The following is a 26,086-nucleotide window of genomic DNA, read 5'->3' as shown; positions in this document are numbered from 1 at the left end:
TCCCAGCTGCTGAGCTGAGTGGGCTGGAACACTTCCATCCAGCTGTGAGGCCCCTGTCCCTTTAAGACTTTCAAAAAGCACTCTCTTTTCCACTCCAGGTTGAAAAAGACAGATGCACCCCTATGTTTATTGCTGCACTATTTACAATAGCCAAGATATGGAATCAACCTAAATGTCCATCAGTAGATGAATGGATAAAGAAGATGTGGTACATATACACAATGGAATATTACTCAGCCTTAAGAAAAAAACAGATCCTATGATTTGCAACAACGTGGATGGAGCTAGAGTGTATTATACTCAGTGAAATAAGCCAGGCGGAGAAAGTCAAGTACCAAATGATCTCACTCATATGTGGAGTATAAGAACAAAGGAAAACTGAAGGGACAAAACAGCAGCAGAATCACAGAACCCAAGAATGGCCTAAGAGTTACCAAAGGGAAAGGGACTGGGGAGGATGGGTGGGAAGGGAGGGACAAGGGTGGGGAAAAAGAAAGGGAAAAAAAAATCATAGGGGTAAAGGAAAATAGTACCAGCTGTGCTAAAGGATGTATTAATTGTATTATCTGTGGTCATTATTTCACAATCTTTGTGTAAGTATATATATAATTCATATGTATATCTCTATATAAGTTGTGCACATTAAACATGTATATTTTATTTGCCAATAAAAAGAAAAAAAGAAAAAAAAAAGCTCTTGCTTTTCTTTTGTCCCAGGGACACCGGCTGCAGGGATCTGCTCGCAGATTTTACTGTTCCCTTTCCCCAATATCCAGTACACCATGCACTGTGTGTCTGTGCTCCTGGTGCAGATGGCTAGGGCTGGGTAGTTAGCACTCCTGGGTCCCATTCCCTCCCCGCTCCAACTCCTTTCCTCCTGCTGGGGAGCTGGAGTGGGGAGTACACTCGGGTCCCTCCAGCCCATGGCCTATATCTTACCCCCTTCGTGAGGTGCTGAGTTCTCACAGGTGTAGATGTAGCCTGGCTGTTGTACTGTATCTTCTGATCTCTCTTTTAGGAATATTTGTATTTGTTGTATTTTCCAAAATATATATGGTTTGGGGAGGAGATATCCACTGCCCTACTCATGCTGCCATCTTGGGTCCTCCTCCTTAGGTGATTTAGGTGATTTTTTAAACAACTTCCAGCATGTTTATAAGAAACCATTCTCCATTTTGTCTTCCTCCTTTCGCCAGCAAGTCACTTGTGTTCTTTACTGCAGTCTTCCTAAAATCTGCTTCTCCCATCACTATATTTGGGGAACTTCTCACAGGTTTTTCTTTTCCGTTTCTCTAATATCCAGCACCCCGTGCACTGTCTGTCTGCCCTCCTGGTGCAGATTTCTAGAGTTGGTTGTTTAGCAATCATGGGCTTTCACTCCCTCCCTTCTCTGACTCCTTTTTTCCTGCTGGGGTCTGGGATAGCGGGTCGTTTGTGTCCCTCTGGGCTGTGGCTTGTATCTTACCCCCTTCATGTGATGCTGAGTTCTCGCAGATGTAGATGTAGCCTGGCTGTTGTACTTTATCTACTGGTGTCTCTTTTAGAATTAGTTGTATTTGTTGTATTCTCAAAAATATATATGTTTTTGGGAGGAGATTTTCGCTGAACTACTCAGGCCACCATCTTGGCTCCTCCCCTCTGTGTGCACTGTTCTTCTGAGTTTGTGTTTACATCATGATAAGCATACTGAATATATTATATTAAATCTGTATAAGCATCCTGGTTCTAAATATCCCAAGTAGTGAATAAAAAGAAAGCCTAAGTTTTGAGGAGAAAATCAAAATAATATGTTTTTGAAATAAATGAAAGAACTTGCAGTCTTGAAGGAATACACAGTGCCCACATTTGGGAACAAAACTTGAGAAAATAAATGAAAGGAGAACTGTGCATCCCAGTTATCACCTGCTTCTCGTGGAACTGGAGAGCATTTGGAAGAGACTACAGATATAGGCTAATGCTGAATAATGCTAAGTGTAGCTGAATAGCACTTTGTGCCTCCAGGCTTATTAGAAACCATACAAACAACTCTTTATGAAAAAAGGAAACTGGAGAACAAAAAGTGGGATTTCCATTTTAACCTGGTTTAGAACACAGAAAAACAGAACAACAAACCATGGAATCCACCCCTGGTGTCACAATATTTTAGCCTAACAATCATGATGCCCTTGTTTCCTTTTACCCCTTCTTAGCAATTAAAAAACCGCAACATTTTACCACATCCATTTCTAGCAAGTGGTGTTTGGAGCATGGCATCCATTAAGTAAAATAATTAACTACCTAGCATCTAAAGTCTACATGGAAAATACAAAACTTTGATATGGCAAGAGCCACAATGAACTGAATTAAAAGACAAATGACAAGCCTATCATTTTTATGTGACAAAAGTTTAAAATTCTTATAATATCATACAAAAAGTTATTATAAATCATTAAGAAAAAAAAAGGCCATCCCAGTAAAGAAATGGTCAAAGGATATGGAAAAGGTAACACAGGAAGAAACACAAAGGCTAATTAACATGAAACAATACTCAATTTCAAATTTCCAATTAAAATTATGTATCATTTTTAACTGGTAGATTATCAAAGACATTTTTCAAAAAGATATTAAAAATAGGGTCAGTACTTTTTCCTGTGGGAATTTATTCAAAGGAAATAATGAGACTCAGGTTCAAAAATCTATGTGCAAGTATGTTCATTACAGAATTGTTTATGAGTTTAAAAAATTCAAGTAATTTAACCTAGCAATAGCAGATTGGTCAAATAAAACAAGGTAAATATACTTTTAAAAAATCTTTAATACAACAGATTAGCCTGACAGTTACAGGGTATAAAGTCAACCAGTTTTTGAACTGATTAATGAAAACAGTACACAAATCAATCCTTCCTCAGGGGAACAGTCTCCTCCCTGATGCCCTCCTTGGTCACAGTGCAGATCTTGAGTGTGTCGCCAGTGTACACGTCCCACTCACAGCAGAAATGAAGATGTCTTTCACAAGTCACATGGCTCTGTCCAAGGACAGTGGGATATGCTCCACATTCTGCATGTTCTTAAAACCAACCTGGTTGTCGAAAAATAACTGTATATACAAAACATTACCTAGCTTTAATGTATGTGCTTTTTCCCCAAAAATTACCAAGTAACTTTTTAAATTTTTTTGGCAAAGTTCAACCTTAACAGAAGTGACAATTTTAAAGGTTGGTTTAAGAAAATAGAACCTGAGGGAAATTGACACGCAAGAGTCGATGACAAACAAGAGATTTGGAGGAATATTTTTAGTTTGTTAAATAAAAATGTGTTTGAGTGATACTTTTCACATTACGAAAATAAACCAAAATGCAGAAAAGGTCACTGTGAAATGCTGGGAAGGGGTCTGCGGACTTGCTCCTAGCATCTCAGACAGCCAACAGTGCATGTCAATGAGCACGAGACCAGGGCAACCTTGGGTTTACTTTGTGTTTGGAGAGGACAGTGACACGGCGGCCACGGACTGTTTACTTCTAATTGCTGTTGATATGGTTGATCTGATTGGCTCTCTGGTGAATTTCATCCAGGAAGTTCTCCAGTTGTTCGATTAGCATCCGTTTTTTAAACCTTGATGCTTCTTTAATGACATTCTGTAAAAATATTAGTCTTGTTTGTAAACTGCCTTGAACATGCTTCAGTAAAGTGAAGATTCTTTCATATTTTCTCCCTGGCTTTCAGACCTCTTTCATTATTTGTGCTTTTAGTTCAGTGTTGACCTCCTCATGGCTTCTGCAGTGCACCAATTTCCTTCCTTTGTTGAGTGAAGATGCTGGTACATTCTCTTCAGAACACTGTTCTTTATCTCTTGGCTCCTCATGATTCTCTAAAAACCCACCAATGCTGAGGTCATCGCTTCCTAGATGGTCATGACCCAGAGCCTCTGTGTGATTGGCTGGTCGTTCCAGTGAGCTGGCTGCAGAAGATGCTGAGAAGTCGGCACCCACAGCGTTTGGTGTCACATCTGGTGAGAGGTGGTCAACCACATGATTTTCAACCACATCGTCTATTGTCGAATCGTTAGTGTCTTCTGAAATTTTGTGAAGAGTCAGGGGTTTAATGAGATCCTGCTGGGCCTGCGCCAGAGGCGCAGGCGGCCCTTTTCCTCCGATGTGGTTGTTTGCGACGGGACCCTGCAACAGGCCGCGCAGCAGGGGGGACATACAGTGGCGCCTTTTCGGGATCCCTTGCATATTTGGTTCTCCAGGCCGTTTATGCTTACTGTGAGGTCCAGCCACGAATTCATCTGCTTCATCTATCATCATACCTTTCTTATCCAGCTTAAAGCGATTGCCAAACGTATGCAGCCTCTGCGGCTGGTCAGGATTGAGTTCTCACAGGGGAGAAGGTACTTGCTTGAGGTATTCCTGGTAATTCCCCATTTGTGCTATAGGAACACTGTGCACTTGATCTTCATCCTGTCCTTTAAGAAACCTGCGGGTGCTCTTCAGAAGATTAGACCTCATTCTTGTTAAGTGATCCAGAAGATTCTGTCTGGGAATATCATATGCATTTCTAAAGGTCTGTGGCTTCAAATCCTTATTGAGCAAAGCAACCTGGAAGCCGGTATACTCTTTCATGTTAAGGTCTAGCATCCTGTGAGGAACTTCCTCTGAGATCCCCTGGAGCAGTTGTTGGAAATCTTTCCTGTAAGCCGTTGATAAACCATGCAATCATCTTCGGACTTTAATGCCAGTTTCCTGTACTACTTTTTTGCCTACAGGTCCAATGACTCGATCAGATTCTATTTTGGCCTGCTGACTCAGTTTCTTGAGGTACAAAACGACACTGTAACCCAGCCCATATTCCATACTGTCTGCTATTAGGCTAGGGGCTCCCATCATTTTGACAGCTTTCTTCAGAGGCCCAAGGGAGTAGGGAGGCATCGTCTTCAGGTAGCTCTCGAATGACTGTCTCCAATTCAGTATAGGTTTCGCCTTATGCACTTTGAACAAGTCATCTAAAAGGGGGAGGAGGACGGGGTAATTGTAAGGCATCACAAGTAAGTTGACACAGTTCAGGGCTGTGCCGGCTTTCAAGTAACCAAAGGGATGGCCAAGTTCACTATATTTTGCACTATTGCTCACATACACCTGCCAACATGTTTGAGATTTCCTTTCCAGGATAAACTGAGTCAGAGGTGAAGGTTCCAACTCATATTTGTCAAAAGGCAACTTGTCAATAACCATCGGTTCACAGTCTGTACAGGAAAACTTCACTACAGGATGAAATGTACGAGGTGGTAGTGTTGGAGAATTCTGATCTGGCCAAAAAGATTCTGGAACAGGCCAGTGACCTATAGGAACCCCAGTTTTAGGATTTGGTCTGACATATATGAGTCTATGGCAGCTGTGCCAAGGCTGAGGTCCAAAAGGCCTTGGTACGTCTGGCTACCCATCTTCTACAGGGGAAGGGTCTGGTCCTGCTTTCTCAAAGTTTATCACCACCCCACTCTGCACTTTCTGCACCAAGGACTCCAGGCACTGGTTAAGCATTCTTGGGGAGCACACAGAGTACGAGCGCCCGCCTGTCACCTCGCACGTGGGCTTGATGGCGGAGTTGTCAAGAGGCATGCCAGTCAAGGGCTCTGGGTCCCCCGATGCGGTGCCCGGCAGCTGCAGCACTAACATGAAGAGCCTCTGGTCCCAGCAGAAAGGCTCCTTGGTCAGCTCGCTCCCGGGCAGAGGAGAGGTAAGAGGTAAATGGAGCTCATCCTGGACTCCACTGGTAGTGGTCAACTTGCTCCCATCAGTAATAGTAAGTATTATGGCTGGCTCCAAGAAAAAAGGGTTTCTTCCCTGCCCATAGTTGTCTATGCCAGTTACTAATCTATTTAAATTTAATAAATCAAAAGCTGTCCTTAGAGATCGGCCAAGTGTTGTGAGTCCTTCAGCCTGAAGGTTTTTCAGTTCATTCATAAACGTTGCGTGGTTTTCTTTCCATCTGGCCTTGATGGCTGTAGGGCGGCTCTTCGAAAGTGACCAGCATGTACCTGTCTCCTCCGCTGGCGGGGTCCCGGGCACGGAGCTTCATGAAGGTCTCCACCGCGCCTTTGGCCGTGTCCAGGTAGGTGGTGCCCAGATGGCTGCGCTGGTTCATGGAGGCAGACGTGTCTATCATGAACAGCAAGATGGGCATAGTGCTGGCCGGGGCCGCGGCCGAGGTGGAGGCGCCGGCTGCCGCTGCGCGGGGCGGGGAGCGCGGCCCCGGGAGGTTGCCGTCCAGGCTTCCCTCCGGCTGCGGGGACAGTTCTCCCGACAGTTGGGGGGAAACTCCCAGCCCGGTCCTCCCCTCGCACCCCGCCTCCGCCGCCTGCCCGCTGGGGCGGGCGCCCGTCCGTCCGTCCGTCGGGGCGCCCCACGCTTCGGGTCCCGTCCCGCTCCCAATCCCCATGTGTGTCCCCGCGGGAGACGGGCCTCTCCCCACCCCGCCCCGGCGCAGGGAGTGGGGACTGGGAGCGGCGGCGAGGGAGTGAGCTGGAGACCGGGCCCCGGGGCTCTGGGAGAAGTTTCGGGGACACCCTCCGCACTCTGGCGGTGTCATCAAATATACTTTTATTTAGCAAATCTGCTAGTGTCTAACCCTTGGAATAGTTAGTAAAACCAGCAATTCTTAAGAGACACAAAGACGTTTATTTCAGCAGTTGTAGAGAAGAAAAATGGTTTAGTACACCCACATCAGCAAGAGAAAAAAGCAAAAAACCCTGCACACTAATCATCACATTTATGCATTCACGTAAGATACTGCGTACACACACACACACACACACACACACACACACACAAAATAAGAAGAGATTAAATTGGTAGTTTATAGAATACTATGAAGGTCTCAGGTTTTTATATGAAAGGATGACCATATATTAAGTGAAAAAAGCTCAGTATACACACACACACACACACACACACACACACAAACATATGACCCCGCTCATGTAAATATATAAGGTTATTTGAGGATATTTTAGGGACAGCACGCACCTTGGCAATAACATTTGAAGACAATGGACCCAGTCTAAAATTTGGTGTTTTGATCTAAGACTTGGTTACGTAAACATTTACTTAAATGAATACTAACTTTGATTTTGCCCTTGGAAAAATCTCTTAATTCTAGTTTTTACTATATTTACACAAAAGGTTAAAGACCCACCTATAGCTACAGGATACAGACTGCAGAACCCATCAGTAAGACTTACAGAGCGAGTTTACTCGGTTTTATAATTTCAAACAACCCTTTAATTACAAACGTTTCTGAGGTAGTGGGTATGAAAGTGGTTGGTACTGAGCGGCTGGGTACACAACTGTAAACTGAAGCCTTTGAAGCCTTTGAAGCCTTTGAAGCCGGAATCCGGGTCACTGCGGGTACCCCACTGCGCCATTTCTACTCCTCAGCTCCTTCCAAGCACTTCTCAGAAGGAACGCGGAGAGTCAGACCAAGACCTCCACCCAATGTCTACAGTCCTACAGTCAGCCCTAGCAACTCCCGCCCAATGGGCCGAAGGCTATCTTTTCATCCGCTACTGTTCTTTTTCTAGCCAATCGGAAACGTTCTTCAAACGCTCCCCGTCCCCCTCCATGTTTGAGTTGCGCTGGCTGGGGGGAAGCTGGCTTTACTTCCGGGCGGTAGCTAGGGGCGGCTACGCGTGTTGCCATAGCGACCATTTTACGTTAGCTGGTTTGTAGCTTTCACCCAGGTAGCAGGGCGCCTGCGAAGGCCGCTCTTCTCCCTTTCGGTTCTCGGCTGCCTGAGACAGAAAGGCCTTAGCGGGGTCCGGGGGGTCTGGCCTAGGGATCCCCGGCGCCTGGCGTGAGCAGGATGGCTGCAGAAGAAAAAGATGAGGTGGAATGGGTGGTGGAGAGCATCGCGGGATTCCTGCGAGGCCCGGACTGGTCCATCCCCATCTTGGACTTTGTAGAGCAGAAATGTGAAGGTAATAACGAAAACCCGAATGGACATTTCTTTCTCGCCCTTCTCACACCAGCAGTAGGCATGGTGGTGCTCACGACAAACAATCTCTCATCTCTGTCTCCACCCTTGTCGGCCAGGTTTAGAGCTGGTCTGTAGAATGTGTTGCTGTCACTACGCCAGTTTTTCCTTCTCGGAACTGAAAACCTGGCCCGCGACTCCCTTCCCCCTGGACCCATGCACACATCTGAAAAACGTTAGACTTTAATCCTGTGTTGGGTCTCTCACCCAGTCTTGCACGTTTCTGCCCTGGGAAGGAGGTGCACTGTTTGGGTGGACTTTTTCGATGACTTCGTCAGTGACTTGGGAAGAGAGGTGTCATTTTGTCTCAGAATTCCTTCGGATCCCAACGGTTGGCTGCGAAGGGTACATGTGGTTACTCCAGAAGGCCCAGAGCCGGTGATTCCAGCGCCCAATATTCTCTTTATTGAGCTCTCTGACTCTCGGCTATACCAAGAATGGGGGGTATCGTCTAACAAATGAGGAATATGAAAACGTGGCATAATATTTCCTGTGGGGAAGATTATCTCCAGGTTCTTATCAGTTCACGCTTGGAATTCTGCATTCAGTTCTTGGAGACAGTTGGGAGTGCATTCACAGAAAAGGAACAGAAACCGTGTCGTAAGAGTGAATGCCCAACTGTTATGGAGGTTAATTAGCCGAGCAAGACTTTAGGGTATTAAGTAATATTCATCAATCATTTGAACATCTGTGTTATGTTAGAGAGATTAGACTTGTTTTATAGGGTTCAATGGGATAGAGCTAGGGTCAGTAGGTACAAGCTACAGGGAAACAAATGTCTGTAAAGTACTTTGTAAACAGAATATATCCCAGTTAAGTTACCTGAGAAGGTAATGAATTGCCCAGGCACTAGCAGTGTGTGAATGGATCTGACAGCAAGTTAATGGAGATGTAATAGAGGGGAATTCAATTATCACATGCCTGGTTATCCTGGAGTCCTTTCAACCCTAAGATTTCATGAATTGGAAAAGGTGAAATTTAGTTTGACCACTGAATCTTTTCATTACATTTTCATGATCGTAATCAAAATTCAAATATTATTTATTAAGTATTGGTTTTACAGGTAATTTTGTAAGAAATCGAAGATAGCTTTTGTGTTCTTTTAAAGAATTTAAAATGCTATTATGAGATGAAGCATGTGGAATTCTGACCTCTTATAGGTGAAAAAATAAATTATGCCATGTTTTGATTCTGTTTACCCCTCTAAGACTAATGCCGAAATCGAGAACAAAGCACTGTTCTTTGCTTTATCCCCAATGACAAAAGTGGCTGTATCTCAGTAATAACACAGCTGATTGTGTAGTTTTACAGATAAGCAGTAATCCCTAGCCTTATGTAGTAATTTGGTTACAGAAGTAACTGAAAATAGTATTAAGTAGCTGCTGTATTGCGTGTATGCCCAGTGTTAATGTAGATCAGATGCCAGAAGAAATGTAAGTAATATCCCAGAGACACTTAAACAGTTTATACTTCACTAACTTTGGGTTGTCAGTGTGCTGTTCTCCACCTCAGATAATGTAAAGATTGTGTTTTGTGTAACTGTGATAACAGCATTTATTTCAACAAACATTTATTGAGTGTCCTTGGGCTAGAAGCTGGAGTTAGAAAGATGAATAAAATGAAATCCTTGTATTTGAGGAGTTTATATAATTCAGTGGGGAAGACAGGCAGGTAAATGGAACTTAAATATAGAGTGGCAGGTGCTGTAATAAAGGTGGGCATATGGTGCTGTATATTATAAAAGTTCAGAGGAAGGGATTTAACCAGCCTAGAAGTTGGGAGTGGTAACAGGTCTAAGAGAATGTGCCATTTGCAGTGCCTTGAAAAATGGTTGGCAGAAGGGGGTCTGGTAAAGGCAAAGATCTATGAATAGCTTGAGTAAAGGCTTGGGGATTGAAGCACCATGTATGCTATGTTTGGTGGTATTCCAAGTAATTGTGTATTGTTTGGGTTTTGGAATGGTGGGAGCTTTGACTTGGGTTCCAAACTTGGTGGTTTTGTCTGGCCATATAAAGATTTGGCACTTATTCTCCAGGCAAAGAGCAGTCATTGAAGAGCTTTAAATAAAAAACTACAGAAGTTAGTTTGCATTTTAGAAACCATTCAGGAGGATTTTTTTTAAATTTATTTTTTACAATTCATGACTTTGTCCTGTTTCCCTAATTAGAGTCTAGCTTCTTGAGGGAATGTATATCATTCTAATCTACATTGTTTCACACATGATCATTCAGCAAACATTTGTTTTGGTTTTATATATTTTAACTTCATTTTTTATTTATATGTAACAAAAATGACCTTGTCATTTTGTAAAATTTGCATCAACGAAGTGTCAGTACAATAAAATAGTCTGGAGTCTGTTGTAAAAGGAATTAATGCTTAAAACTATTAACAATAATTTCCATTAGAAAGAAATTGTTGCCTTATATTATGATTGAAAAGTAGCAAATTAGTGTTTGTCTTATATATGAAGTAGATCTTAAATAGAAAAAACTTGTTTACAATTAACACTATATATGTATATATATAGTGTGAGTGTGTGTGTGTTTGTGTATATATACTTTTTTTTTAAATCCAAGAAATCAAATCTGAACAGCAAGGTTATAAGAATAAGAGTTCTGTTTATAAGGTGTGGACTTTTATATTTATGTTAATGACATGTTTTTTTTATTACTGCAATATTTTTCTCTTAAATTTAGTTTTCGATGATGAGGAAGAAAGCAAATTGACCTATACAGAGATTCATCAGGAATACAAAGAACTAGTGAGTATATTTTTTCATTGATTTTTAATGGTAATTAGAATAATATTAACTTTAGCTTTCTTAAATTAAAGAAATGAGTTTTTCCATTAAAATTCTTTAATTAAAAAAATCAAATCTACCCTAATAGTACTACAAGTTGCTCAGGTTCCAAGGGTTCTCTGAGCATCTCATACTTATGACTTCTGATGTCTTCTACTCTGGAATCTAAGGAATGGATTTAGGATAACTATTTTAAGGGATATTGCATTTAGTCTTTACATTTTATTCTTATTCTTTTGTTGATGCATTCAGGGAGGTGTTAATTATTAATTTAGCCACAGTTGTCTTGTGATTTTTAAAAATGTCTCTGGGTAGCAGAAAAGTTGTACCATCTTGAACGTCATAACTCTGACTTCAGTTATTTCTTGTAGAGGAAATACATTTTCATTTGATTCTCTGCAAAATTTTAACTTTCTGTTGTTGGCTTTTTTGGTGTGAGACATTGTCACTGCCATGTAATATAACTTTATGTAGATTAACAATTGCAAACAAGCATTTTTTATACTTTACTGAGCTCAATATTCAACATGAAAACTGTCATTTGGAATTTTTCTAGGTAAATTATAAAAGTTAAATTTTCTTTTTCTAGGTTGAAAAACTCTTAGAAAGTTACCTAAAAGAAATTGGAATTAATGAAGATCAATTTCAAGAAGCATGCACTTCTCCTCTTGCAAAGACCCATACATCACAGGTTTTTGCTTTTATTCTGCTAACAAATGGATTTAATAAAATAGCCCAGGGTTTCACTGAAGTTTGCTATGTTTGGTTGTTAATGTATTATGTTCGAGACATTGTAAGAGTGAAAAATTAATTCATTACATATAGGTTTTTTTCTTTGTAACTACACTCTAAAGTTCTAAAAAGGAACTTTTTTCTGAACTCAGAACTATAGTAGATCACATAGTTTATCCAAACTGCTCTTTTATTTTTATAGATCTGGGACAATTTAGAAGTTGACTCTTTTTTAATCTTAGCAGATCCACAATACACAGTTCCTGAGGTGTCCTTCTCTTGGACTACTTTTAATGTCCCAATTAGTTCTGCACTGCTGGGCTGAAGGAGACATTATATAGACATTATTTATAACTAATATTTATTGAGGGCTCATGCTGGCTGCTGTTTGGCAGTGGATAAAACAGTTGACATGTATCATCTCATTTTATTTTTGTGACACCCCCTAAGAAATTGGTGATGTTTTACTTCCATTTAGAAATGAGAAAACTAATGAACGCACAGATATATTAAGCAACTAGTGCAAAGTCTACAGCTAAGTAGCAGAACCAGGTTACCAGCCCAGGCACTCCAACTGAGAGCCCTTGCTCAGAGGTTGAGGGTAGGGTTATGTTACTACTACTCAAATAAGCTTCTCAAAAAGTTGCTTTAGCTTTCCTCCTGCCAAATAATCTATAATTCTTTAGTGAGATGATAATTAGGATTGTCTATGCTGTAACCTCAAATTACATTTTCAGTTTTCTGCTGTAGTTCTCTAATACATTATGCACTACAGTCATTCCAGTCTACTTGCTCTTGTAGGCATCCACGCACCTAGCTTTGCACTTCAACTGGAATGTTTAGTTCTCATCTCTCCACCCCACCATCATTTCCTTATCTGGAGAAATCCTTCCCATCAGGGTCTGACTGAATTGTTACTGCTTATGGACCTTTCCTGATCCCTACTCTCCTAGAGTAGACTAGCACTCATTCTACCTCATTGGGCACTTTAACATTTTTGTTACTCTGCCCTGAATTATAGTTTCTTACAAGTCTGTTTGCCTTACTAAATTGTAAGTCTTTGGAGCTGTTTTTAGTGTCTTTGCATTCCCAGCATCTAGCACAGAGATGAGAACGTAGTTTCTAATAGGTAGTTCTTAATAAATGTTTGCTATCTTATTGTGGCTAAAAGAGGTTGCTTTGACTACAATCCAGCACTTCTTGCTACAGTTCTCTTTTGAACAACTTCTGCTCATTTAACAACTTTTAATTCTATCCTAGAATTAATAACAATTCTAATTCTAGAGATATATAATCTTTAATATAGACATTTTCAAAATTTTAATGGTATTGGTTTACACTAATACAAACATCTGATTTTATTAGTTAGTAATTCTATAAAGCAAAAGTATTTTATAGTTCACCAATAACATTTATTCTACTTGTGCCATTTAATTAAAGGAATAATAATAGGCGTTGTTTTCTTCTTTTTAGTTGAACAGGAAAAATTTGATTGAAAATTAATAACTATTACTTGAGTTTCTTTTAACACATTGATATTTGTTTTAATTTTCCTTGTTTTTCAGGAACATTTTCTTCTTTGTTTAATATTTGTCAACATCTTAATCAAGCCATTGTGAATGAGTCTAAATTACTTTGTGAGTAAAGATACTCACAGTAATAGTAGACACATCCATCTTTTCATTATCAGGATAACTTTAAACTGTGAATGAAGATGTTGAAAATTAAAAAAATATAGTTTTCAGATCAAAAGTAACACATCCTTCTCTTTTGTTCTATCATATAGCACGTTTTGATTTACCTGGAGTTGATTGATAGTACAGCCTTGGTACTTACAAGGGCACAAACCCTTTTGGCAGACAGACCTGGATTTGAGTTCTAGAACTTTGATTTACTAGCTGTAAGACCTCCGACAAGAGTTGTCTATCAGTTTTCCTTTCTTATCCATTTTCATTCTCAGTTTCAACATCTGTAAAGTAGGAATAGAATCTACTTTGAATGGTTTTTGTGAAATGTAAGAGATAATGTTCATAAAGCAATTAGCACAATACCTGATATTTATAAGGTGGTCTATAAATGGAAGCACCTCTTAATTCACAGTAGCTATTTTAGTGGTTGATTAGCAGTGTGCTAATTAGGCCAGGGTCATGGGTTCAATCCCCATGTGAACTAGTTAGCTTTCTTATCTTCTGGAGCAAACCCTTAGCATCCGATATTGATTTAATCAGCAACATGACTGAGTCAGCAGAAGGCCATCACCATTACTAGAAAAACAGTTGAAAAGCACACTGTTTACTGCTTTGCAGCAAAATATAATCTTTTTTATTCATAGAGATAAGAATGCTGATTCAGTTATGCCAGTATAGGGTGCCTAAGAATGAACTCAAGAGACCAGTTGCTTACCTCTTGGGTAATAAAGGTGGTAATTTTTATTTTGGCTTAGTTGGTTTGGTTCAATTTTGATATTTTAAACCTGCTGCCAGCTCCTACTGAATTGTATAAAGCCGACTTGCAGAATTCTTTTCACCTGGCTTGGTCCATCATTCTACCTAGATCACTGGTGCTGGCATGCTCTTTGTATGTTAAAGTCAGCAGGAGTAGGAAGGAATGTATCAGTTGAGGAACTCTAGTTTAAAAAAAACCGAAACCTTTTTAAGAACATGTTTTCTGTTAAATATGTGTGATTTTCTTAAAAATGCTCATGAATTAGGTATCTTTCTATACAGTTCAGTAATATGTAATATAATATATACTGAGATATTTATTATTTCTATTGTCTTCAGTTGAATTTTGTAATTTTGTGGCATTTTCCAATTGAAATAGGCAAAAGTATCTCTCTGCATTGCTTGTAATTTATTTTTTGGTGAGGATAGAGGTCATCATTGATTCCTATGTATTGCAAAAGCCAGGGACTTCAAAATGGCAAGAGACAGACAGTATTTTTAGTTTAGCTTGTTTTGACTTTTTTTTTTTCCACTTTTTCTAATCTTTATTAGTTTAATTGGAAATCTGACAGGCCTACGATTTTCTCTTTTTTTTTGCCAGTTTTTCTTTATTTTTACTTTTTTTTCATTTAATTTTGGTATCATTAATCTACAACTACATGAGGAACATTATGTTTACTAGACTCCGCTCATCACCAAGTCCCCTGTACATACCCCATTGCACTGTCCATCAGCATAGTAAGATGCTATAGAATCACTACTTGTCTTCTCTGTATTGTACAACCCTCCCCGTGCACACCCCCTACATTATGTGTGCTAATCGTAATGCCCCATTTTCCCCCTTATCCCTCCCTTCCCACCCACCCTCCCCAGTCCCTTTCCCCTTGGTAACTGTTAGTTCATTCCTGGGTTCTGTGAGTCTGCTGCTGTTTTGTTCCTTCAGTTTTTTCTTTGTTCTTATACTCCACATATGAGTGAAATCATTTGGTACTTGTCTTTCTCTCTGCCTGGCTTATTTCACTGAGCATAATACCCTCTATCTCCATCCATGTTGTTGCAAATGGTAGGATTTGTTTTCTTCTTATAGCTGAATAATATTCCATTGTGTATATGTACCGCTTCTTCTTTATCCACTCATCTACTGATGGACACTTAGGTTGCTTCCATTTCTTGGCAATTATAAATAGTGCTGCGATAAACATAGGGGTGCATATATCTTTTTCAAACTGGGCTGCTACATTCTTAGGGTAAATTTCTAGGAGTGGAATTCCTGAGTCAAATAGTATTTCTATTTTGAGCTTTTTGAGGAACCTCCATACTGCTTTCCACAATGGTTGAACTAGTTTACATTCCCACCAGCAGTGTAGGAGGGTTCCCCTTTCTCCACAACCTCGCCAACATTTGTTGTTGTTTGTCTTTTGGATGGTGGTGATCCTTACTGGTGTGAGATGATATCTCATTGTAGTTTTAATTTGCATTTCTCTGATGACTAGCGATGTGGAGCATCTTTTCATGTGTCTGTTGGCCATCTGAATTTCTTGTTTGGAGAAGTGTCTGTTCAGATCCTCTGCCCATCTTTTAATTGGATTATTTGCTTTTTGTTTGTTGAGGTGCATGAGCTCTTTATATATTTTGGATGTCATTCCTTTAAGGGATCTGTCATTTATGAATATATTCTCCCATACTGCAGGATGCCTTTTTGTTCTATTGGTGGTGTCCTTTGCTGTACAGAAGCTTTTCAGCTTGATATAGTCACACTTGTTCATTTTTGCTTTTGTTTCCCTTGCCCAGGGATATATGTTCATGAAGAAGTCGCTCATGTTTATGTCCAAGAGATTCTTGCCTATGTTTTTTTCTAAGAGTTTTATGGTTTCATAACTTACATTCAGGTCTTTGATCCATTTCGAATTTACTTTCATGTTTGGGGTTAGACAGTGATCCAGTTTCATTCTCTTACTGTAGCTGTCCAGTTTTGCCAACACCAGCTGTTGAAGAGGCTGTCATTTCCCCATTGTATGTCCATGGCTCATTTATCGTATATTAATTGACCATATATGTTTGGGTTAGTATCTGGACTCTTTATTCTGTTCCACTGGTCTGTGGGTCTGTTCTTGTGCCAGTACCAAATTGTCTTGATTACTGTGGCTTTGTAATAGAGCTTGAAGTTGGGAAACGAGATGCCCCCTGCTTTATTCTTCCTTCTCTGGATTGTTTTGGCTATTGCTTTGACTTTTATAAGATAGAAGTTAACATTTTCAGAAACATTTATATTATTGTAATAGTAATTTGGGAAAATGCTTTTTTCCCAATAACTTGTATCATTGAAAAGATCATATATGTGGTATAATTTTCATTTTCTAAAAATACAGGATAATTAAGAATATTTTGTGTGAGTGCCTGTAAGATATTTAAAAATTAATAGGCTTTGTATTTTAGAGCAGGTTTAGGTTTACAGAAAATTGAGCAGATAGTATACTGTCCCTTGTTATTAACATCTTTCATTAGTATGGTATATTTGTTACAATTGATGAGCCAATGTTGATACATTATTATTCACTAACTTCCATAGTTTATCTTAGGGTTCATTCTTTCTGTTTTACAGTTCTATGGACTTTGCCAAATGTATAATGTTGTATATCCACCATTACAATATCATACAAAATAGTTTCACTGCCTTAAAAATGCCCAGTGCTCCACATATTTATCCTTCCTCTCCTTTCCCTAAACCTCTGGCACCTACTGATCATTTTACTGTCTCTCAGTTTTGCCTTTTCCAAAATATCATATAATTGGTATCATATAGCCTTTTCAGACTGGTTTCTTTCACTAAGCAGTATTATTTTAAGGTTCCTCTATTTTTTTGTTGTTTGGAAGTTCATTTCTTTTTATTGCTAAATAATATTCCAACATATATGAATGCAGCACAGTTTGTTAATCCATTTATCTTTTGAAGGACATTTTGGTGGCTTTCAGACTTCAGCAATTATGAATAAAGCCACTGTAATTATTTGTATTCAGGCGTTTGTATGGACATAAAGTTGTCATCTCATTTGGATAAATATGTCAGAGTGAGATTGCTGCATTACATTGTAAGATTAAGTTTAGCTTTGTAAGAAATTGCCAAACTCTCTTCTAAAATAGCTGTACCATACCATTTTGCATTTTCATCTGCAATCAGTGGGGATTCCTGTTGCTCCCAATCTTTGTCAATACTTGGTATTGTCAGTGTTTTGGATTTTAGCTATTCAAATAGGGGTGATATCTCATTGTTTTCTTTTGCCCATTTTTAACTTGGCTTGTTTGTTTTATAACTGTTGAGTTGTAAGAGTTCTTTGTATATTTTTGATACAAGCCTCATTTATCAGACATGCTTTGCAAATATTTCACAATATGTTTTTCTGTGTTTTGTCTTTTCATTCTTCTAACTGTCTTTTACAGAGCAGAAGCCTTTTATTTTAATGAAGAGTAATTTACTAATTTTCTTTCATGGATTATGCTTTTGGTGTTGTGTTTTAGTAAGTTATTGCCAAACCCAAGATTATCTCAGTTTTCTCTCTGCTATTTTCTAGAAGTTTTGTAGTTTTGTTTTTTACATTTAAGTTTATGATTCATTTTGAGTTAATTTTTGTGAAGGTATAAGGTCATTGTTTAGAGTTTTTTTTGCATGTGGTTGTCCAGTTGTTCCAGCACCATTTGCTGGAAAAATAATCCTTTCTCCATTAAGCTGCCTTTATTCCTTTATCAAAGATCAGTTGTTTGTGTTGGTCTTTTTCAGGGTCTATTCTGTTCCATTAATCTATTTGTCTTTCACCAATACCTTACTCTTTTGATTATTGTAATTAATAGCAACTACCTGAAGTCAGGTAATATCTGTCCTCTGACTGTTGTTTTTCAATATTGTGTGGCTAATCTGGGTCTTTTGCCTTTCCAAGTAAATTTTCTAATCAGTTTGTTCAAATATACAAAATACCCTGCCAGGATTCTGATTGGGATTGTGTGAATCTACAGATCAAATTAGGAAGAATGTCATGTTAAAATGTTGAGTTGTTTATGAACATGGAATATATTTCCATTTATTTTGATCTTTGATTTCTTTCAGCGGAGCTCTTCAGTTTTTCCCTTATTGATCCTGTGCATATTTTGTTAGATTTATTCCTAAGTACTTTTTTTTGTGGTACTCATGTAAAATGGTACTGTGTTTTTTATTTCAAGTTCCAGTTTTCAGTACTGATATATAGGAAAGCAATTAACATTTGTACAGTAATCTTGTATCCTGCAACCTTGCTGTAGCTATTTACTAGTTCCAGCAGATTATCTTATCGATTCTTTTGGATTTTCTACAGACAGTTGTGTCACCTATGAACAAAAAGTTTTTTCTTCCTCTACAATCATTATACCTTTAATTTCCTTTTCTTAATATATTAGCTAGGATGTCTAGTATAAGATGGAATCGGAGTAGTTAGAGGGGATCTTAATGGGGAAAGCATCTGGTTTCTCACAATTAAGTATGATGTTAGCTGTAGGATTTTTACAAATGTTCTTTATCAGGTTAAGGCTATTCCTAGTTTGTAAGAGTTTTTTTTAAATCATGAATGGGCATTGGATTTTGTCAAATGCTTTTTTTGCATCTATTGATAATGACCATATGATTTTTCTTCTTTAGCCTGTTATGATGGATTACATTAGTTAATTTTTGGATGTTGAACCAGTCTTGCATAGCTAGAATAAGTTCCACTTGGTCATGGTATATAATTCTTTTTATACATTGTTGGATTTAATTTGCTATTATTTTATTCAGGATATTTGTATCTCTGTTCATGAGAGATACAAGTCTATAGTTTTCCTTTCTTGTAAGGTCTTTGACTAGTTTTGGTATTAGGATAATGTTGGTGTCATAAAATGAGTTAGGGAGTACTCCCTCTATTTCTGTTTTCTGGAAGAAATTGTAGAGAATTGATAGATTTCTTTTTTTCCCCCAAGGATTCTTATCTGAGGGCAGTTTTTATATGCATGTTCAAATACACGTGAATGGTAATCTGAATCTTGCAGGGAGGGGTGGTGGGAAAATAGCTTCTGTAGCAAACTGATATTTCTCCAGCAACAGAAAAATACACATTATCCTCAGGTTCACATGGAATGTTCACCAAAACAAAAAGAATCAAATTTTAGTTTTGTTTTGTGTCTTAAGTTTCCATTTTCAATTTCATTGATTTCTTCTCATTTCTGTTATCTTTCCTTATGCTTACTTTGGATTTAATTTGTTCTTTTGTAGTTCCTAAAGTGGAAGTGGAAGCCTAGATTATTGATGTTAGGTATTTCTTTTTTTCTAATATATGCATTTAATGCTATAAGTTCCCTCCTTTGATAAGTTGTATTCTCATTTTCATTTAGTTAAAAATATTTTAAAAATTTCTCTTAGTCTAAGACTACTTCTTTGGCCATACTTTAGAAGGATGTTGTTTAATTTCCAAGTACTTTAGGTGTTTCAAGCTATCTTTCTGTTACTGATTTCTAGTTTAGTTCCATTGTGGTATAAGAACATACTTTGTATGCTTCCTATTCTTTTAAATTATTAAAATGTTTTTTATGACCCAAAATGTCTATTTTGGTGAACATTCCATGTGAACTTGAGGAAAATGTGTATTTTTCTGTTGCTGGAGAAATGTCAGTTTGATACAGTTGGCTAAAAGTGCTGTTCAGTTCAACTGTGTCCTTACTGATTTTCTACCTGCTGGGATCTGTCTGTAGAGGGTTTTGAAGTCTCCAACTATAATTGTGAATTCACCTATTTCTTCCTCAGTTCTGTCTATTAATGGAGCAATGTAAGTGCATGAAATCCCTTGTACCTTTCAAAACTATGGTATGATTAAGCAGAGATAAATAGGGTGACCTTAGGCTTAGAGTGAACATGTTTGAATGTGTTTTAAACTTATTTAAGTTAGATTTTTAAAGACTCAGTGCTCATTTTTTTGTTAATTCATTTCTAACTCAGATAATACTATGTTTGCTTTACTCACAGTTCTTTTTTTTTTCGTTTGATTTTTATACTTGATTTATATGTGAATCCAACATTTCTCCCTTATTATTATTATTATTACTATTATTTTTAATAAAATGCTGAAGTGGTAGGTAGATGCAAGATAAAGGTAGAAAACAGTTTAGTGCTGTAAGAGAGCAAATGTAGATGATCAGGTGTGTGCCTGTAGACTAAGTGTTAATCCAAGCTAGACAAGGGCAGTAAAACATCCACAGATGCAGAAGATTTCTCTCAAAACAGGGGGGGTGAGGTTCTAAGCCTCACCTCTGTTGATCCCCAATTTCTCACCTGATGGCCCCCCCTGCGACTGTGCCTGTCTTAGGTTGTTCCTCCCTTGAGGAATCTTACCCGTCTCTGGCTAACCAGTCATCTTCTGGGGCCATACAGGGAAATGTAAAGTTGGTAATTGAGAGAGAGGCAATATTGTTTGAAAAGGTTGGCTTTTTACTTCTTTGCAGATTTATGCCCTGTGGGTTTTATGCCCAGCATTTGTCTTGAGGTATCTTTATCACTTGGAAGAATTATGATACTCGGTAAATTCGATTTGAGGCACGAATTCTATTTAAGGGTTGTAATTAGGAAGGAAGAAGAAAAGCTATAGGAGTAGCAGACGGAAGAAAACATGGGAAGATTGATTATTTCGTTGACATATCTTCTTGTAGAGTAACATAAGCATGTATAGGTTTTAAACTACTAATTAAATTGCATACACACATTAACATAATAGGAATACAGTTACATAACCAAAGCAGACCTATAATTACCAGCCATCTCCAGTGAAAGCAAGAAAACCAGTTAGGCACCCTAGGCATTTGTGAAAACTTATCTATGATATGGTGGATATTGTCTAACTGAACTTGAACAGTTTGAGAGAAATCAGACAAATTAAAACAACTCATTCCTGGGAACTGTTCACATCCCATATGTTCTTTTAACAGTAGATAGTCTGTAGTTGTAGGATTTTGGAGCGCTACAACTTGCACTCCTCATAATTCTTGGTTGAGTTCCAACAGTATAGATCCAGTCAAATTTGTTGTTTTACTGTATGCACAGGCCAGCTTAGATATCTCCTTCTTCATTCCAGTGGAAGTCCAGGAACCGGTGGGATGAATGCAGCTACAACTGCAGCATCGCCTGGATCTTTGTTGAGGTTTTTTGATGATCATCTTCTGGTATGACTCTTCCAGAGAGTGCTGATGTTGGAAGTTCTTCTTCATATTGTATCTTAGTTCATTTTCTGGGTAGCCACATTAGGCTTTGATCCTCTGTATAAACACAAACAGACCCTTTGCCCACACTTTGCTATGCCCTTTATACCATTGTGTAGAACTCATTGGAGGTCACCACACAGGAACTGCGTTTTTTTTTTTTTAAGAGAAAAGAATATTATCAGAAAAGGGTACCTCCATAGCCGATCATCTGACACCCTTTAAGTGATCAAAATCAAGGATATTTAAAGCATGCATTAATCGTTGATTTACAGTTAGTTTTATCCTATCAGGGAGTAATCCCCCTTTTCTTTCTTTTTTTCTTTTTTCTTTTTGTTATCTTTAATCTACACTTACATGAAGAATATTATGTTTACTAGGCTCTCCCCTATACCGGGTCCCCCTATAAACCCCTTTACAGTCACTGTCCATCAGCATAGCTAAATGTTGTAGAATCACTACTTGTCTTCTCTGTGTTGTACAGCCCTCCCCTTTCTCCCACCCCCCCATGCATGCTAATCTTAATACCCCCTTCTTCTCCCCCCCCTTATCCCTCCCTACCCACACATTCTCCCCAGTCTCTTTCCCTTTGGTACCTGTTAGTCCATTCTTGGGTTCTGTGATTCCGCTGCTGTTTTGTTCCTTCAGTTTTTCCTTTGTTCTTATACTCCACAGACGAGTGAAATCATTTGGTATTTCTCTTTTTCTGCTTGGCTTATTTCACTGAGCATAATACCCTCCAGCTCCATCCATGTTGCTGCAAATGGTAGGATTTGCCCTTTTCTTATGGCTGAGTAGTATTCCATTGTGTATATGTACCACATCTTCTTTATCCATTCATCTACCGATGGACATTTAGGTTGCTTCCAATTCTTGGCTATTGTAAATAGTGCTGCGATAAACATAGGGGTGCATCTGTCTTTCTCAAACTTGATTGCTGCGTTCTTAGGGTAAATTCCTAGGAGTGGAATTCCTGGGTCAAATGGTAAGTCTGTTTTGAGCATTTTGATGAACCTCCATACGGCTTTCCACAATGGTTGAACTAATTTACATTCCCACCAGCAGTGTAGGAGGGTTCCCCTTTCTCCACAGCCTCGCCAACATTTGTTGTTTGTCTTTTGGATGGTGGTGATCCTTACTGGTGTGAGGTGATACCTCATTGTAGTTTTAATTTGCATTTCTCTGATAATTAGTGATGTGGAGCATCTTTTCATGTGTCTGTTGGCCATCTGTATTTCTTTTTTGGAGAACTGTCTGTTCAGTTCCTCTGCCCATTTTTTAATTGGATTATTTGTTTTTTGTTTGCTGAGGCATGTGTGCTCTTTATATATTTTGGACGTCAAGCCTTTATCGGATCTATCATTTACAAATATATTCTCCCATACTGTAGGGTTCCTTTTCTTCTATTGATGGAGTCTTTTGCTGTACAGAAGCTTTTCAGCTTAAGATAGTCCTACTTGTTCATTTTTGCTGTTGTTTTCCTTGCCCGGGGAGATATGTTCAAGAAGAGGTCACTCATGTTTATGTCTAAGAGGTTTTTGCCTATGTTTTTTTCCACGAGTTTAATGGTTTCATGACTTACATTCAGGTCTTTGATCCATTTTGAATTTACTTTTGTATATGGGGTTCGACAATGGTCCAGTTTCATTCTCCTACATGTAGCTGTCCAGTTTTGCCAGCACCATCTGTTGAAGAGACTGTCATTTCCCCATTGTATGTCCATGGCTCCTTTATCAAATATTAATTGACCATATATTTCTGGGTTAATGTCTGGAGTCTCTAGTCTGTTCCACTGGTCTGTGGCTCTGTTCTTGTGCCAGTACCAAATTGTCTTGATTACTATGATTTTATAGTAGAGCTTGAAGTTGGGGAGTGAGATCCCCCCTACTTCATTCTTCTTTCTCAGGATTGCTTTGGCTTTTCGGGGTATTTGGTGTTTCCACATGAATTTTTGAATTATTTGTTCCAGTTCATTGAAGAATGTTGCTGGTAATTTGACAGGGATTGCATCAAATCTGTATATTGCTTTGGGCAGGATGGCCATTTTGACAATATTAATTCTTCCTAGCCATGAGCATGGGATGTGTTTCCATTTGTTAGTGTCCCCTTTAATTTCTCTTAAGAGTGACTTGTAGTTTACAGAGTATAGGTCATTCACTTCTTTGGTTAGATTTATTCCTAGATATTTTATTCTTTTTGATGCAGTTGTGAATGGAATTGTTTTCCTGATTTCTCTTTCTATTGGTTCATTGTTAGTGTATAGGAAAGCCACAAATTTCTGTGTGTTAATTTTGTATCCTGCAACTTTGTTGTATTCCAATATCAGTTCTGGTAGTTTTGTGGTGGAGTCTTTAGGGTTTTTTATGTACAATATCATGTCATCTGCAAATAGTGAGTTTAACTTCTTCTTTACCAATCTGGATTCCTTGTATTTCTTTGTTTTGTCTGATTGCCGTGGCTAGGACCTCCAGTACTATGTTAAATAGCAGTGGGGAGAGTGGGCATCCCTGTCTAGTTCCCGATCTCAGAGGAAAAGCTTTCAGCTTCTTGCTGTTAAGTATAATGTTGGCTGTGGGTTTATGATATATGGCCTTTATTATGTTGAGGTACTTGCCCTCTATTCCCATTTTGCTGAGAGTTTTTATCATGAATGGATGTTGAATTTTGTCAAATGCTTTTTCAGCATCTATGGAGATGATCATGTGGTTTTTGTCTTTCTTTTTGTTGATGTGGTGGATGATGTTGATGGATTTTCGAATGTTGTACCATCCTTGCATCCCTGGGATGAATCCCACTTGGTCATGGTGTATGACCCTTTTGATATACTTTTGAATTCGGTTAGCTAATATTTTATTAAGTATTTTTGCATCTACATTCATCAGGGATATTGGTCTGTAATTTTTTTTTTGGTGGGGTCTTTGCCTGGTTTTGGTATTAGGGTGATGTTGGCTTCATAGAATGAGTTTGGGAGTATTCCCTCCTCTTCTATTTTTTGGAAAACTTTAAGGAGATTGGGTATTATGTCTTCTCTGTGTGTCTGATAAAATTCCGAGGTAAATCCGTCCGGCCCGGGTGTTTTGTTCTTGGGTAGTTTTTTGATTACTGTTTCAATTTCTTTGCTCGTAATTGGTTTGTTTAACTTTTGTGTTTCTTCCTTGGTCAGTCTTGGAAGGCTGTATTTTTCTAGGAAGTTGTCCATTTCTTCTAGGTTTTCCAGCTTGTTGGCATATAGGTTTTCATAGTAGTCTTTAATAATTCTTTGTATTTCTGTGGAGTCTGTCGTGATTTTTCCGTTCTCATTTCTGATTCTGTTGATTTGTGTTGACTCTCTTTTTCTCTTAATAAGTTTGGCTAGAGGCTTATCTATTTTGTTTATTTTCTCAAAGAACCAGCTCTTGGTTTCATTGATTTTTTTCTATTGTTTTATTCTTCTCAATTTTGTTTATTTCTTCTCTGATCTTTATTATGTCCCTCCTTCTGCTGACTTTAGGCCTCATTTGTTTTTCTTTTTCCAGTTTCGATAATTGTGATGTTAGACTGTTCATTTGGGATTGTTCTTGCTTCTTCAAGTGTGCCTGGATCGCTATATACTTTCCTCTTAATACTGCTTTCGCTGCGTCCCACAGAAGTTGGGGCTTTGTGTTATTGTTGTCACTTGTTTGTATATATTCCTTGATCTCTATTTTAATTTGTTCGTTGATCCATTGATTATTTAGGAGCATGTTGTTAAGCCTCCATGTGTTTGTGAGCCTTTTTGTTTTCTTTGTAGAATTTATTTCTAGTTTTATACCTTTGTGGTCTGAAAAATTGGTTGGTAGAATTTCAATATTTTGGATTTTGCTTAGGCTCTTTTTGTGGGCCTGTATGTGGTCTATTCTTGAGAATGTTCCATGTGCACTTGAGAAGAATGTATATCCTGTTGCTTTTGGATGTAGAGTTCTGTAGATGTCTATTAGGTCCATCTGCTCTACTGTGTTGTTCAGTGCCTCTGTGTTCTTACTTATTTTCTGCCTGGTGGATCTATCCTTTGGGGTGAGTGGTGTGTTGAAGTCTCATAAAATGAATGCATTGCAGTCTATTTCCCCCTTTAGTTCTGTTAGTATTTGTTTCACATATGCTGGTTCCCTATGTTGGGTGCATATATATTTAGAATGGTTATATCCTCTTGTTGGACTGAGCCCTTTATCATTATGTAATGTCCTTCTTTATCTCTTGTTACTTTCTTTGTTTTGAAGTCTATTTTGTCTGATATTAGTACTGCAACCCCTGCTTTCTTCTCGCTGTTGTTTGCCTGAAATATGTTTTTCCATCCCTTGTCTGTTAGTCTGTACATGTCTTTGGGTTTGAGTTGAGTTTCTTGTAAGCAGCATATAGATGGGTCTTGCTTTTTTATCCATTCTATTACTCTGTGTCTTTTGGTTGGTGCATTCAGTCCATTTACATTTAGGGTGACTATTGAAAGATATGTACTTATTACCATTGCAGGCTTTACATTCGTGGTTACCAAAGGTTCAAGGTTAGCCTCTTTAGTATCTTACTGCCTAACGCAGCTCGCTTATTGAGCTGTTATGTACACTGTCTGGAGATTCTTTTCTTCTCTCCCTTCTTATTCCTCCTCCTCCTTTCTTCATATGTTGGTGTTTTGTTCTGTGCTCTCTCAAGGAGTGTTCCCATCTAGAGCAGTCCCTGTAAGATGCCCTGTAGCGGTGGTTTGTGGGAAGCAAATTCCCTCAGCTTTTACTTGTCTGGGAATTGTTTAATCCTGCCATCATATTTAAATGATAGTCGTGCTGGATACAGTATCCTTGGTTCAAGGCCCTTCTGTTTCATTGCATTAAATATATCATGCCATTCTCTT

At 38.5% G+C, this 26,086-nt stretch overlaps 2 protein-coding genes across 6 annotated transcripts in view; one reads left to right on the top strand and one right to left on the bottom strand.

Moving 5' to 3' along the window:
- Positions 1 to 3,288: 3,288 nt before the first annotated feature.
- On the bottom strand, positions 3,289 to 6,086 carry LOC118932509 (integrator complex subunit 6-like). Its single transcript, XM_057497190.1, is given in 2 exon segments — positions 3,289 to 5,969; positions 6,014 to 6,086. A coding segment is annotated over 1 exon segment (2,442 nt). The 5' UTR covers positions 5,940 to 5,969; positions 6,014 to 6,086; the 3' UTR covers positions 3,289 to 3,497.
- Positions 6,087 to 7,664: 1,578 nt separating this feature from the next.
- Positions 7,665 to 26,086, top strand: part of CFAP36 (cilia and flagella associated protein 36) — a 37,752-nt gene continuing 19,330 nt past the window's right edge. For 3 of the 5 annotated variants that reach the window (XM_036925997.2, XM_036925999.2, XM_036925998.2), the window contains exons 1-3: positions 7,672 to 7,951; positions 10,704 to 10,768; positions 11,397 to 11,498. In XM_036925997.2, the coding sequence (XP_036781892.2) occupies positions 7,837 to 7,951; positions 10,704 to 10,768; positions 11,397 to 11,498 (282 nt within the window). In that variant the 5' untranslated portion in view covers positions 7,672 to 7,836. Of the gene's footprint in view, positions 7,952 to 10,703; positions 10,769 to 11,396; positions 11,499 to 26,086 lie in introns of all 5 variants that reach the window. The other 2 variants (XM_036926000.2, XM_036926001.2) reach the window with 2 other exon arrangements.

The sequence above is a fragment of the Manis pentadactyla genome, chromosome 2 (assembly GCF_030020395.1).
Source record: "Manis pentadactyla isolate mManPen7 chromosome 2, mManPen7.hap1, whole genome shotgun sequence".
NCBI lineage: Eukaryota > Metazoa > Chordata > Mammalia > Pholidota > Manidae > Manis > Manis pentadactyla.
The sequence above is the reverse complement of the archived record's forward strand: the minus strand, read 5'-3'. Positions and strand labels throughout refer to the sequence as shown.